General features: G+C 28.9%; 1 protein-coding gene across 1 annotated transcript; it reads right to left on the minus strand.

Annotated features, from left to right (window-relative positions):
• Positions 1-8,199: 8,199 nt before the first annotated feature.
• Positions 8,200-12,283, minus strand: LOC123297492 (probable ATP-dependent RNA helicase DDX27). The gene is made up of 4 exons (XM_044879208.1): positions 12,150-12,283; positions 10,714-12,085; positions 9,302-9,988; positions 8,200-8,261 (listed from the first exon to the last, which is right to left on the minus strand). Exons 1-4 carry the CDS (start codon positions 12,234-12,236, stop codon positions 8,200-8,202), a joined length of 2,208 nt encoding a protein of 735 aa, XP_044735143.1. The 5' UTR covers positions 12,237-12,283.
• Positions 12,284-17,046: the final 4,763 nt, after the last annotated feature.

Here is a 17,046-nt window from a genome sequence, read left to right on the forward strand (position 1 = left end):
GAAAGTTATTGATTATTATAAACACTTCTATATATAAGGGGTGTATACAGAATGTTTACTGTAAAATTGGATTTTTATACATAGAAGAATACCTAATAACATGCATGTTAAAATCTTTTTATTGCATGTTATATTTTGTTTTATTTAATACAGGGTGTACAATAATCAACTTTCAAAATTCTCTGATAACACAGGTCTGCGACTAAAAAACTGCATAGGATTTTTTTACATTTTCTTATAGAATTTGACCTCCCAATAACAGGAAAAATATTCAAAACATTATATCACATAGGTTTTTTTAGATATTAGTCACAACATAAACTAGTCTTAAAGTGAAATGTAAAATCTCAAAAACTGTATGGTCAAATGTATCTTGACTGAAAATTAATTACAGTATTATGATTCGGTGATATAATTATATTAACTTCACTATATCTCATTACTTTCTGGTAGATCTAATGATTTCTCGGAACTTTGAGCTGAACATTCTATGTGTAAGTTGATGAACTAATGCTAAAAAATTATTGTCTTTGAATTTATTAGACTAACAATTAGGATCCAATATGGTCACAAAAAATCGAGTTTATTTGATAGAAAGTTTCTAAGAAATTACCTTTGTATATCATTTTATCGAAATTGAAAACAAAAATTCATAGCAATTTTTCACAATTGTAAAAAATCAGAAATAATTTTTTGTCTCAGAATTTGATAAAACTGAGTATGTAGAGTAATTTTAACCCAACCTACATATTTAAGCGTCAAGTGAATTGGATTTTTGAGTCTTTTTTACTCCATATATCATATAGCACAACAGTGCGTTAGCGTAGAATAAGTAAAATGGAAAATTGAAAGGGTAATGTATGATGATGATGATGATGTATATGTGAAATGTCAATGTTTTTGTTGTGACTATATATACAGGACGTCAAATAGCCCTTTTTCACACCCTTATATCTCAGAAACTACTTGAGCTATAATGTTGCGCTTTTCAACTTAAGTAGATATATACACTGGGACGCCGTAAATCAAAGCTCACGTTCACGGCTCTCATCGTTTCCGAGCAATAACGCGTCAAAAAACGGCCACGCCCCGAAATTTTGTTGCTGACTGATATAAATTCACAGCAAAACTGAGAAATGGTAGAAAGATGCGGTTTTCATTAAAATAAATTAGAGAAAAATCATACCCCAGAAAAAATACCAAATATCAAAATTTTTAACGGGAAATGGGAAATTTCGCTAATTAAAAGTGCATTTTAAGCCCTATTAAAAATACATGGTAAAATATGAACCAATCAGAAGGCTAGTTTTTTTTCCTATACAATTTGTATGGTAAAACTTAAATACGCTTAAAAATTTGTTATTTATATAATTTTAATTAAATATTGATTAAATTTGAATAAATATTAAATAAATAATCAAAAATTATCTGTGTATTTCAATATTTCCAACTCAAAATATTATAAAAATTAGATTAAATATTTCGTATACACTAGGACCCTATGAAATTCAAAGTACCATGTAGAAAACACATAAAAATTAAATAGTATTTCTAATTTACTGTTGTAGTAAACATGATTTATTTTTTCAATTTCTATAATATATAAAATAATAAATTATAAATTTAATAATAATATTTATTTTATAAATTAAAATATATTTAATTTTTTTATTAACAATTATTAATAAACATAGTTTAATATTAATTATTTCAACCATACAAAACAATAATATTTTCAAGGTAAACTTAAAAAGTAAATGTTTTTAGTTTTTAGTATTTATTTAATATTGATTTATTATAAATTATTAGTATATAAATAATTAAAAAATTTAATATATATAAATATATATATTATAGTATAAGATTTCATTATTAGAAAAACTTTTTTTGTCAATAATGAAAACGTATTATTATGAAATGTGTTAATCGAACATTGACAAAATATATTTCATTAGAAAATACTTTTATTTATGCATTAATATCAATAATTAACTATTAAATTAATTTTTTCATAATTATATAAAGAAATTTTATACTGATATAAGTATTTATATATTATAATATTTATTTTAAATATCAAAAAAATTTATGACAAAATATAGTATTAGAGTATTTGTTGAGAGTAATATCATTTATAAATTTATCTTGTTAATCAAATTTTTTGTTACTTAACTTATGTATTGAGAAAATATATAATATTATTTATATAATTGAAATATAATTGACATAAAATCTTACAAATGAAATTTTATTAATATGTATCAAATGAAGAGAGTAACGTATTGATATAATATCAAAGGATACTGATTATTTAAAAAAAGAATACGTCATATATTGTTTGTGTAACGAAGTCCACTTGGTCATCTAGTTTAAAATGACATTTTCAATAGAAAGTTTATATGCTTTTTTTTTTCTTTTATCATTAAACAAATGAATTGAAATTTAATTCAATCAAATTTGATAATAATTTTATTAAAATTTTTCCTTTTAAAAAATATTTTGTGATGTTGTGATAATATGTATTAAAACAAGTGCATCCTGATACTTTTATCTCTAGTAAAGCTATGAGTATTATGAACAGTTTTGTTATCTAATGATATTATTTTGATAATATTTTGTGAATATTCTTATAATATTTTGTCTAAATATCATCATAATATGACATAAATATCATTATAATATGTTACCTAAATGTCATCATAATATGATGAATTATTTTCATAATAACATATAAAAAAAAAGAATCATTAATTTATAATTATTTAAAATTGATTCTTTAAAAAAATATTATAATATATTATTTATAAAAATAATTTTTACTCTTATTTTAAATAAATTTGTGGCCTTTTATTAAAAGGCCTATGATCGATGTATTATTATTATAAAAATTAATGCAATGTTTTTAATTTATGCTTTCTTTTCAGTTTTCTTTGGTAATAACACTGCTTGAATGTTTGGTAATACACCACCTTGAGCAATTGTTACACCAGATAAAAATTTATTTAATTCTTCATCATTACGAATTGCCAATTGTAAATGACGTAGAATGATACGTGTTTTTTGTTATCACGGGCAGCATTACCAGCTAACTCGAGAACTTCTGCAGCCAAATATTCCATAACAGCAGCCAAATATACTGGGGCACCAGCACCTACTCGTTCAGCATAATTTCCTTTTCGTAATAATCTGTAAATTCTTCCAACAGGAAATTGTAATCCTGCTCGGCTTGATCTTGACTTTGCCTTTCCCTTAACTTTACCACCTTTACCTCGTCCAGACATAGCGAATAAATTTATTTAATTAATATTTTTTTTTTGTAAATATAATCACACAGATGTGTACGTTACGGGGATTGTAACATAAATGTTTAAAATGTTATTTGGGTATTTTAATTTATAATATTTATAAAATATAAAACTTTAAAAATGAACCAATCACCTTATAGTATTATTTTCAGCCAATCAGAGAGTAGTATTCATTTTTATTGTAATATCTATCTTCGCGTATATAGTACGGTAGTTGTATACACGACACGCTCATACATATACTGACTGTTGTTCTGTAACTATCTGTGTATCATATAGCACAGCAGTGCGAATCGTAGATTAGTTTAAAATGGAAAATCGAAAATTGAAAGTGTAATGTATGATGATGTATATGTGAATGTATATGTGAAATGTGTATGCTTTTGCTGTGACTATATATACAGGACGTCAAATAGCCCTTTTTCACACCCTTATATCTCAGAAACTACTTGAGCTATAATGTTGCGCTTTTCAACTTAAGGAGATATATACCCTGGGACGCCGTAAATCAAAGCTCACGTTCACGGCTCTCATCGTTTCCGAGCAATAACGCGTCAAAAAACGGCCACGCCCCGAAATTTTGTTACTGACTGACATAAATTCACAGCAAAACTGAGAAATGATAGAAAGATGCGGTTTTCATTAAATTAAATTAGAGAAAAATCATACCCCAGAAAAACTTCCAAATATCAAAATTTTTAACGGGAAATGGGAAATTTCGCTAATTAAAAGTGCATTTTTTCCCTATTTAAAAATACATGGGAAAATATGAACCAATCAGAAGGCTAGTTTTTTTTCCTATACAATTTGTATGGTAAAACTTAAATACGCTTAAAAATTTGTTATTTATATAATTTTAATTAAATATTGATTAAATTTGAATAAATATTATATAAATATTCAAAAATTAATTGTGTATTTCAATATTTCCAACTTAAAATATTATAAAAATTAAATAAAATATATCTTATTACTAAGACCCTATGAAATTCAAAGTACCATGTAGAAAACATATTAAAATTATTATGTTACATTAATTAGGAAAATTTTAATTTGCTTTTATAGCGAAAACTGTAAGAGATAGAACAAAAGTTTAAATGCAAAAAATGTTCCTTGCATAAAATTAAACAATTCTGTATGAAAAATTTTGTTGTAAAGGTAATTGTTTTCCCGTGAAAAGCAAATAAAGTAAAAAATTAAATTGCAATTTTCGGAAAAACGGTAAGAGATAGAACAAAAGTTTAAATGTAAAAAATGTTCCTTACATAAAAATAAACAACTTTTGTTTGAAACATTTTTTCGAAAAAACAATCATTTTCCCTCGAGAAAGTAAATAACCAGTCCTGTTTTTTTCGTTAATGCAAAATCCAACTATTTTTGTCCTTAAATTTAAAAAAAGTATAAATATAATTTCACAAAAAGTTTTAAGCCATTTTGCTTGTATGTCTTGTAGTGTTCACTACTAACGGTTGCTATGACAACGAATTTTATTTTCTTTAAAACAATGGTATTGTTATGTTCAACAATAAATAATCTTGCAACCCAATTTTGAAGCCGACACCCTCAATCGATTACGTTGAAATTTTGTAAGCACGCTGACTTTGAATGACATTGAATTTTTATGGTTGACTTGATCAAATTTTCTCTTCGCTTCCGCCATATTTTGTTAAATGGGGGGGGGGATGTTATTACTCAATTTTAAAGCAGATATCTTCAACCGATTGAGTTGAAATTTTGTATACACGTTTAGATTTGATAACAAAACATGGTAAGGTTAGTGTCGTTATTATTTTTCCATCACTTCCACTATAATTGATTTATCTATAAATGATTCAGCTATACCGATTCTAAGGGACTTCTAAATTATAGAAAGATGCGATTTTGGACATTCGACAGAGACTTGCTTGAATTGAGGGTCAACCTATGCGCAGTACTATTACATGTAATCCTCGTGTGCGCACAAGCAATTTTTAAGGCCTACATGTGCGCAGTAACAAAATATAAATTTAGCGTATGCGCAGTTGCAAGATTCAGGATAAATGCATGCGCACAACTATAATTATTGATTAATCTGTGGGCACTTCCCGGATATAATACCCAAATATGCGCACTAACAAAATATAAAGTCCCTGTATGTGCAGTTGTAATATTCAGGATCAACCCATGCGCAGTATTATTACATGTAATCCACATGTGTGCACATGCAATATATAAGGCCTACATATGCGCAGTAGCAAAATATTAACCAAGCTAATGCGCAGTTCTAAGATTCAGGTAAAATGCATGCGCAGAACTATCATTTGTGATTAATTTATGCGCATTTTCAATATTTAAGGACCAAATATGCCCATTTACAAAATATAGGGTTCCCGTTTGCGCAGTTGTAATATTTAGAATCAACCCATGCGCAGTACTACATCATGTAATCCACATGCGTGTACTAGCAATATATAAGGCCTATATACGCGCAGTAACAAAATATAAATTCAGCGTATGCGTAGTTGTAAGATTCAGGATAAATGCATACGCACAACTATAATTATTGATTAATCTGTGCGCACTTGCCGGATATAATACTCAAATATGCGCACTAACAAAATATAAAGTCCCTGTATGCGCAGTTGTAATATTCAGGATCAACATATGCGCAGTACTATTACATGTAATCCACATGTGCGCACTAGCAATATATAAGGCCAACATATGCGCAGTAGCAAAATATTAATGAAGCTAATGCGCAGTTCTCAGATTCAGGTAAAATGCATGCGCAGAACTATAATTTGAGATTAATTTATGCGCATTTTCAATATTTAAGGACCAAATATGCCCATTTACAAAATATAAAGTCCCTGTTTGCGCAGTTGTAATATTTAGAATCAACCCATGCGCAGTAATATTTCATGTAATCCACATGCGTGCACTAGCAATGTATTAGGCCTACATACGCGCAGTAATAAAATATAAATTCAGCGTATGCGTAGTTGTAAGATTTAGGATAAATGCATGGGCCGAACTATAATTTGTGATTAATCTGTACGTACTTCCAATATATAAGACCCAAATATGCACACTTACAAAATTTAAGGTCAATGTGTGCGCAGTTGTTGTATTCCAGATTATCCCATGCGCAGAACAATTATATGGGATCAAAGTGTGCGCAATACCAATATATAAGACCCAAATATGCGCACTTACAAAATATAAGGCCCCTGTATGAGCCATTGTAATATTCTGGATCAATCCATGTGCAGAACTATTTTATAAAATCAAGCTGTGCGTATTACCCATAAATAAGGCCTTAATATTTGCACTTACATAATATCTGTCTGTCCGCTTGCACATCTGTCTGCCAACACGATAACTCAAAAACGAAAAGAGATATTAAGATGAAATTTTTATAGCGTACTCAGGACGTAAAAAGTGAGGTCAAGTTCGTAAATGATCATTATACGTCAATTGATTTCTGGGTCTGTGGAACCCATCTTGTAAACCGTTAGAGATATAACAAAAATTTTAATGTAAAAAATATTCCTTATAAAGAAATAACCAACTTTTGCATAAAACATTTTTTCGAAAACATGACTGTTTACCCATGCGGACGCAAATTAGGCGTAAATTATATAGAATGTATTATATAATAATCAATATCAGTTATATGAAAATGAAATTTTCATTATAATATTTATAAATAACACTATTTTGATGATATCTTGTTCGGCATATTTCTTGACGTACGAGGCTCAGTATTCAACAGTAATTCAATGTATGCATAATGGTGAGTTAAAATTGTTACAAACACTTTCAACTTAAATACTATTGCCTGGCAAAAAGAAGTGATATCCCACCAAAAACATAAATGTGTAAAAAGGCGTAGATGTCACAGAATTAAAATAAACTCAATTACGTCAGCCCAAAAAAGTTGTGAAATCCCGTAGAGAAAAAAATTCTTCGAAAAAAAATTATAAAAATGGCATAAATTTATTGAGTAACTTTTCCGTAAAGAAACATTAAAGTATTACATTAGCAACTTTTCGGTGACTTCATACCTACACGCACCTGTATAGGAGAACAAAAGATAATCGTTAACCCCCTACTATCTCCCTCCTCCCCTCTAATGTTATGACGTTATAATTTTTTCACAACTTTTATTAAACATCAAAATTTAAATTTAAACAATCAAAGTATTCTTTAGATTAAAGTCAAGCACCTACTTAACAAAGGCCTAATTTTTTTACTAAAGTACGAAAATTGTTGGTTTAAATTTCTTGTGTAAGTTTCTCCTTAGTACGTATTTATTTAATATTTTACTTCGCAAGTTTTCGGAATACAAAAAACGAATCTAAAAATAAAAAACTTGCGAAGTAAAATATTAAATAAATACGTACTAAGGAGAAACTTACACAAGAAATTTAAACCAACAATTTTCGTACTTTAGTAAAAAAATTAGGCCTTTGTTAAGTAGGTGCTTGACTTTAATCTAAAGAATACTTTGATTGTTTAAATTTAAATTTTGATGTTTAATAAAAGTTGTGAAAAAATTATAACGTCATAACATTAGAGGGGAGGAGGGAGATAGTAGGGGGTTAACGATTATCTTTTGTTCTCCTATACAGGTGCGTGTAGGTATGAAGTCACCGAAAAGTTGCTAATGTAATACTTTAATGTTTCTTTACGGAAAAGTTACTCAATAAATTTATGCCATTTTTATAATTTTTTTTCGAAGAATTTTTTTCTCTACGGGATTTCACAACTTTTTTGGGCTGACGTAATTGAGTTTATTTTAATTCTGTGACATCTACGCCTTTTTACACATTTATGTTTTTGGTGGGATATACTAAATCAGCTACAGAACAAATTTTTTTGATAGTGAAGTTTGCGTGAATTTTTGATACTTCTAATTGTTTAATGTTTTATTTCCATAATAATCCGTAACTTTCTCGTTTTGCACCCGTAACTCTGTAATATGTTTGAAAAGTGATACTATTAATATCCATCAACATTATATATTGGGCAAAAAGGCTACACATATTTTCATCGTAATATGTGTGTCCTCAGAAGACGGATGGCTCATGTGATCCCAGATATTTTATCAGTCTTAGCAACCCACTTTGCTTTTAAATTTTTCTACAAAAAAAAAATAAAATAAATATTTATTTTCGATTCTCACTATCGCGTTTTTAGACTCACATACAGACAAGATTTCAACAACATTTCCTTCCCTAAAAAAAACCACCTATTTTATCCCATTTGTTACATACTGTTTAATTATTTTCCTAAGTATTGATTCCCAAAAATATTGATGCTACGAATAAAATTTTGGTATAGCTGTTCTTAAAATCATCTAAAGAGTTCATTTCCGGTTGTCCGCTGTAAACACGATAACTAAAAAACGAGAAGAGATATCAAGCTGAAATTTTTATAGCGCGCTAAGTGAGGTTGTGCTCGTAAATGAGCAACATAGGTCAATTGGGTGATGTAAACCGTTAGAGATAAAACAAAAAATTAAATGTACAAATTTTTCCTTATAAATAAATAACTTGTTTGAAAAATTTTTTCGTATACGTCACTGTTTACCCGTGAGGGCGCAAGTTAGGACAAAACTTCCATTTTCTCCAAAACTATAAAAGATTAGGCAGTTGAAAATTTGCAGATAGCTTCAAGTAATGGTTTTTTGAAATATTCTCGAAAAACGAAAAAAATTCTAGAAATATTTTCGAAAACCAACTAAATGAATAAAATGTTGGTTTTTAAACTCTTCTAATTTATAAAAAAGAAATGCAAGCACTAATATTCAACACTTTCTATACATGGTATTTCAACAATTAACTCAGTCAATTGTTTTTTTTCACTTGTTTCAATTCTAAATTCTACAAAAACTCTCAATCCTAGAAGATTATACTTTGAAATTAATTTTTAAAATTATAGAAAATACTTAGTAATTTTTTCAGACTTTTATTTATTGAATATATACAAAAATAATTATTTATTTTTCGCCTTTCCACCTTTTCCACCTTTGAAAACTTTTTTATTAACATTATTTTGTTTATTTTTCTTTTTGATATTACTATTCTTACTTTTTTGAACTTTAGTCGCTTCATATCGCATCCGTTTAACGCCTTTCTTCGACACATCAAATAGATCACTTTCAAAATTAGATTTCTTACGTTTCATTGGACCTTTATTTGGTCGTTCTACATCATCTATAACTGATCTAATCTTTTTCGGTTTATGCTGTTTCTTTGCAGCTTTTGATTGGAAAAATGCAACCTTAGTTAAAGGATCATTTGCTTGATCATCTTTAATTTTCTTTTTCTTATCTTTTTTGTTAATTGTTTTTGATTTTTCTTTTAATTTTGTTTCTTCTTCATTACGCTCCTTTTTCGTTTGGAACCATTCTCGTTTTCGATTATCTTGATTTTCACCTGTTAAAATATTTTTCGCTCGATTTATACGATTCTCTTCTTTAGCAATCATTCGTTCTTCTTTTTCCGCTTGCAAAATTGCTTCTAATTCAGGTTCGATTTTCTCTATTTTCTCTTTATATTTTTGAATTATATTTGGTGGTATTATTCTAGTTTTGACAGGATTTCTTGCTTTTTTAATAATATCTTTAACAATTTTTCGATCCGATTCTGTGGCTAAGCTGACTGAAACTCCAGCACGACCAGCTCTTGCAGTTCGACCTTAAAAATTTTAAATTCAAATTGAGTTACACAAGGAGGCTTTTAAGAAATGCGGGTGTTTAAATCTTACTTTTCAGCCAAAGGAAGTTTTTAAAAAGGAGATTTATATTACAAATCTTACGTAATCGCTACACTCCAGACAAAAAAATTACCTTGATAAACGATTTTCTTTATAATTGAAAACTGTATGTTCTTTCATTATTCTCAAAGAATTCGTTGCCGTTAAGAACATCGTAAAAATTCGATGAATTGTTTCTCAATTTTAATAATAATTTCGTTTTATGCTATGAATATCCACAAGCCCGGCGAGATGAGTGGAGAAGGAGGGGAACCCCCGGGCCCGGGCTCTGTAAAGGAGGCCGTAAATCGGAGGCAAGCATAACTTTGATTTAACGCGTAGTTAAGTCAAAGTCGAAGTCACGCACATTTTCTGAATTTTTTTTTCGAATTTTGAGTGCTTATTTAATCGTATTGCTCAAGCCGCCGCTAAAAAAATCACGTAGGTACAGTGATGATAATTATAACTAATCCGAGGATTGAGGGTAGGGGGCCGAGCTTATTCGTCTCCCGGACCCGGATTTTCTCTCGGCAGCCTTGAATATCCATTAAAAATTTGGAACCGAAAAAAAATAATGAAATTGAATCGAAGGCTCAAATTTTCATACTATTTCAGGCAATGACTTAAATAAATGAATATTTAAAAACTTTTACATTAGATTACTTACCAACACGATGAATATAATGTTCAACTGTGTTTGGCATTGAAAAATTAATAACAGTTTTTACTCCACTAATATCTAAACCTCTAGCTGCGACATCAGTAGCCAACAATACATCCACTTCTTCATCTTTAAATTTTTTCAAAGCTTCTAAACGTTGCGGTTGCGTTAAATTTCCATGTAGTTCACCTACTCGAATACCCAATAATCCCAATAAAACATGTAAACGATGTGCCTCTAATTTCGTTTGTACAAAAACCATACAATGATCTTGAAATGTTCGACAAATCAAAGCGGCTAAAATTGGTTCACGATCTGCATCATGATTTTCACGAATCCGTATGAACTCTTGTCGTAAATTGAAAGCAACATCGCGATTATTATCAACGAATACTTTAACGGGATTTTTTAACGATACAGCGGCTAAATCTTTAACTTCATCAGTCATTGTGGCAGAAAATAACATTGTTTGTCGTGTAATTGAACATTGTTTAACAATTTCCTTCATTTGTTCAGCAAAATATTCATCTAACATTCGATCAGCTTCATCAAGAACTAATACTTCAATTGAATCTAAACTAAAAGTTGGTGTATTTTTTAAATGATCGATTAAACGACCAGGTGTTGCAATTACAATATCAGGATTTTTACGTAAAACTGTTTCTTGGGTCTTTAAATCTAGACCACCAACTGAAAGACCTATTTCAATAGTTGTATGCTGACATAATTGCCTTGTTACTTGATAGACTTGCACACCTAATTCTCGAGTTGGTACTAAAATTAAAACTCTTGTAACCATTTCACTATTCACCGGACGATATAACAAACGTTCTAAAATTGGTAACATATAAGCAGCTGTTTTTCCTGTTCCCGTAGCAGCACATCCACAAATATCTCTCCCTAATAATGCTACAGGAATCGTTGCAGCTTGTATTGGTGTCGGATGAACATAATTTAAATCACCAATAGCTTTAAGCAAAGGTCTTGATAAGTTCATTTGATAAAATGTAGTATTCTGATCAAAAGAATTTGAAACCTCTGAAAAATCTTCCATTTCCATTGGTTGTGATACCTTTTTATTTTTGAAAACTTTCTTTTCCTTGTCTCTAATGTTATCTTTTTGAAGTTCATCCTCAGAAAGTTGTATTTCTTCATCAATATGATTCGGTTCTTCAGTATTATCGTCATCAACTCCATTTGTCAGTAATTTATTACGGGCTTCTTTGATCTTATCGTCAGTCTTACTTTTTGCCTTACGTTTAACGTATTTTGATAAATCGTCCCAAGGATCTTTATTATATTCAGCTGAAGAACTTATAAATTGGAAATTTACATCAAAATCTGTTTTCTTTTTATGTTTTCTTTGAGAAGGTTGGAACTAAAAGTAAAACAATAGTTTTAACAAAAAAAAAATTCCTAGATAATTATTTTTGAGTACATACCTCAACTTCTTCATCAGATTCCTCGGAATAATCAGGAATATCGTCATTATCGTCAATAGTTCGAATTATATCTGCCATTATAACCATTTTCTATTTACATTTCAAACTTACACTCTTACAGTCTTACACGTGCTTTTAAAAACTGTGTAGTGTTATTTGCTACTACAAGTGTAGCGCTATTTTTCAAACTAATATTTTTCAAAAAAATGCGGGAAATAAAAAATAAATAAAGAATTTAAAACTAATTATATATTTTTTATACAATTGATAGAGTTGCAGTCATTGAAAATTTCTTTTAATTATTAAATTATTTATGGTCAGTGAATATAATTTGATAAAGAATTTTTAATTAATTATGGGAAAAAAATTTAATAATGAAATTAATTATGGGAATAAAATTTAATATCAATTATGTACCGGAAAAATAAAAATTGACTGAACAGTCAATTTTTACATTTCATGGCTGAAAGTATATACTACTCAATTTTGGCATAAATATATTTACGAAAATGTAAAAAGATAAGTAAAATATGCCGGTACAATATAAGTGCTCCAAATCGATTCAAATGCTCAAATACTCTCAGAAATCAGAAAGTTTCTCTATTAGGTACTCAGCTTATTCGAGTAAAGTTAATTTTTTTTGTATGTAGTGGAGGAGAATATGAATCTGTTATTCCCACTCCCTTTATAAAGTTGACATTAAATTGAGCAACAATTCGCGTGATTATTTCAAGTAAATGAATTGATACATTAGTATTTTTCAACACATTCGTGAAAATTCCTATGTGAAATTCCTCCGAAAATTACTAAAGTAATAATATTAGCAATTACAGCGTTTTAGCTAACGCGAATAAAAAAAAATTTTTTCTTTAGATTCCTGCTGAATGTATTATATAGTTTCTAGATTCTAGTAGTTCGTTGGACGGCACCTTTTTTGTTAAATGATTAACAGATATATACTTGAAACTTCGAGAGTGGCTTCCTTTTTGGCGAGTCTACCAGACTTTCTCTCTACGATTTTTTCGAAAGTGCTTCGTTTTCAAATGAGCATGATAACGTTAATCTGAAAAAAAGCAGCAGCGAATTATTCGGACACTATAATTGATAACATTATGATAATTATTAAACAATCAAATATTTTGCCCGACAAAAATACTGCACCGAAATGAGCTTATATGTACCTCCTCGAACATGCCGTACTATTTTTGTTTTACAATACACACTTTTGCTGATTTGTTTTGATCATGGTGTCCGAAAAATTACCTGCTGTGATTTTTCAGACCGATAGCTTAAATATGATTTTATCATGATCATTTAAAAACGCAGTACATTAAAAAAAAAATCGAAGAGAGAAAATTTGGTAGACTCGCAAAAAGAAAGCCACTCACGAAGTTTCTAGTGTACGTATTGATTATTTACCAAATAGAGTTTTGTCCTAGTTAATTGGGACATTCTGTATATATGTAGTATGCACACATTCTTTTGCATTTATTATAGGATGTGGCTATTTATACATACAGTATGTATACGCAATTGGCTATTTATACATACAGTATGTATACGCAATTGGCTATTTATACATACAGTATGTATACGCAATTGGCTATTTATACATACAATATGTATAAGAAATTGGCTATTTATAGTTACGTATATTCAAGTGATTCAAGTCAAGATAATTACCATTTTATACATATGTACATTGAATAGATAATCGAAGTGCTAAATTGTGAATGACTTATTCTATAAAAGTGTTGCAAGGTATTAGCTGATTTTTTTAAATTAATTATATTTTTAATATTCTAACCTCACTTTTAGATGACAGAACAAATGTCCGTTAATGACAACAATGTTAGTGAACATACTTTAAATGTTGGTCAACATTTTAATGATTATGAACAGTTATCAAAGACTGTAAAGTATATTGTAACAATAAACAATAAATAAAACAATATTTTTCTATAATTATGTAGTTTTTATTAAAATATTAATATCAATAAACTTTTTGGTTAGTTAGTACGTTATACGTAACTATAAATAGCCAATTTCTTATACATATTGTAACTATAAATAGCCAATTTCTTATACATATTGTATGTATAAATAGCCAATTGCGTATACATACTGTATGTATAAATAGCCAATTGCGTATACATACTGTATGTATAAATAGCCAATTGCGTATACATACTGTATGTATAAATAGCCACATCCTTTATTATAATAGTACCTATATTTTATACGCTTGGATGCACGGTCTAAAAAAATTAAATTTTAATATTGTTGAAACGCAATTCAGTATAGACCCGGCCAAATCCGCCATTGAGCATAAATAATTTTCGCAAGGAAAATTTTTGCGGAAGCCACTTCATTTTTTATAAAGCCAATCGCTTGGGGTCAAAATTAACAAAAAATGTTCTTAGACATTTTTCTCTAAACTCTCCAGTTTTCGAGTAAAAAATCACATTTTTAAATAAAAATTAACGAATAAAAATTTTATACATATTAAAAATTCTGATTTTTTCAGACTTTTTGAAGAATAAAAATCGTAAAAATCGCGTTTTTTCAAATTTGACGAATTTTTTACTCGAAAGCTGGAGGGCTAAGAGAAAAATGTCTAACAACATTTTTTGTTAATTTTGACACCAATTATATGATAAAATTCGTAGCGATTCGGTCAATATTACTTATTTATTTAAAAAAATTAGTTTAAACGATATCCTATACCGGGTTTCCCACCGACAACCTGTACTTTTATGTTCAGGAGTTTATTTTTAAAAGGGATCCTTCAAAAATTTTCCATGCGAAAATTAATCAATGGCGAATTTTTCCGGGTGTATGAAACAACAAACTCCGTTAGTTAATATTTTCACTTGTTTTAGTTAATTATATTTATTTGTAAATTGAATCATATGATTCAATTTATGATTAGATATCTAAATGAAAAGCTTGCATTTTAAGCACTCTTCCAAAAATAATTAATAATTAGAAAATAGATACTGGTGATGACATTAATTGACAGCCATTGGATAGTGTAGGTAATATGATGGTTTCCATACCAAGTTCTTTGAAATATAAATTAAAAAATATTATTAAATATGGAGCCAAAATATTTATATTCAATAGAAAAACTTGTATTATTTAATATTGATTATTAAATATTAATAAACAATGTTTATATTTAGTAAGTATAGGTAGATATTTATTTTATCAGGTTCTTGGTGCAAAATAAGATTATTAATGAGGGCATATGTACTTAAATTAAAATAGTTAGGCCAGGAAAAATAGCACTTATTAATAAGTTTTGAAAATATATTGTATGCCAGTGTGTCTGATGCGATGCAACAAGGGCGTCCTCTTTTGAGACACCCTGTATAATACAAATTATATCCTTCTCCCTAATAATAACACCATGGGCGTAACGACTAGGAGGGGCAAGACTGCAGAGCTGCTGCTGTCTGAGTACTGCCTGGGCGAGAACTTACCATATATTTTTTTATTTAAGTAAGTTGGGTTAATTAAGCTAAAATACTGTTGAATTTATTAAATTTTTAGACCAAAAATTTCTTATGTGCTTCCCGTTAGACCATAAAGTTCAGCTCCCCTTGAGACAAAAGCTGGCTTTGCCCATGAATAACATCAACCTGGAAATGATTTGAATTCACTTTGCAAATTCCAAATAAAAATTATTTGTTTCTGAGTGTTGTTTACTTTCGGGAAATGAAAAACTGCCAAATTTAGGTTCTTTTTTCTTGTAGCACCAAAGTTAACAAAGACAAAATTTACTAATTTTTTCCATAAGTTTTGAATGTAGTAGGTAGGTACCAAACGGGTAAGGAATTAGAGCAAGTTAAAAATTAACGAAATTTGCGTATTTCTCAAAAAATATCCTTTAAAAAGATAAATATCATAAATTAAGGTAAGAAATTCGAAGACTAAAAAATGTTTTAAAACAATAAATACATTTTTTCAGAATGCTCCCAAAAACTAAGCTCCTTCAGAAACTCTTATTTGGAATGCTTTAAGTATAAAGGAAGCTTCTGGATGCTTACTCTTGATTTGATCCGATCTATACAGAAAATTTTCGTTTTGTGCTCAACTACACCCACCTCCCTCCTTTAAATCAAAAGCTGCGGCCATGGATATTGGTCAACTAAAAATAATTTTTGATGGGCCTACACAATATTCAGATGTATTTGACACAAAGTTTTTGGGTAGAAGTTTTATACCGTTTAAATAATTGGTATAAACAAAAACTCAATATTAATTTTTTTGAAAAATGAAAATATGTTTGAATTCTTTGACCAACTTTAAAAAAAAAAAGTACTTTTATAATTATTTCGCCCTTAGTTTTTGAGACTATTTAAACTAGGACAGTATTTAAACTTAAATGTGTTTAACAGGTTAAATATAGTTCTCTTGGCACCTTGACAATCGACCAAAACCTAGGCGAATTTCAGAATCATGAAGTGAGAAATCTTCAACTGAGTGATTGTTATTATGTATATAATATGGCAGATTATTACATTACATTTTTAGATCTAAAGAGTATTCGGAACATTTTTCCTAATTTAATTTTTGTGTCGAAACATCTTCCAATAATTAAAATTGCAAATTTTAAGTAAACAATAAACAGTAATCGAATCTTATCATAAGCCCCTTTGTTACAGTAAGCAACTTAATCTAGAAATCATGTCCTTCCATTAGCGTAAAAATTCGGACTGTACCCAAACAGAGTAACTTTGTTACTAAGTTTGGCTAATTCGGCTTATTTTTAGCTGAACTTTACGTGGTTGAGCGTTGTAAGGATCTTTAAAGTCACTGTGTATACAGAAGTTTTCTTAGAAATTTTTTCTAGGCAAGCTCTCTCGGTTTATCCTATGACGCATATATTATT

Source organism: Chrysoperla carnea, chromosome 1, assembly GCF_905475395.1.
Source record: "Chrysoperla carnea chromosome 1, inChrCarn1.1, whole genome shotgun sequence".
NCBI classification, from domain to species: Eukaryota; Metazoa; Arthropoda; class Insecta; order Neuroptera; family Chrysopidae; genus Chrysoperla; species Chrysoperla carnea.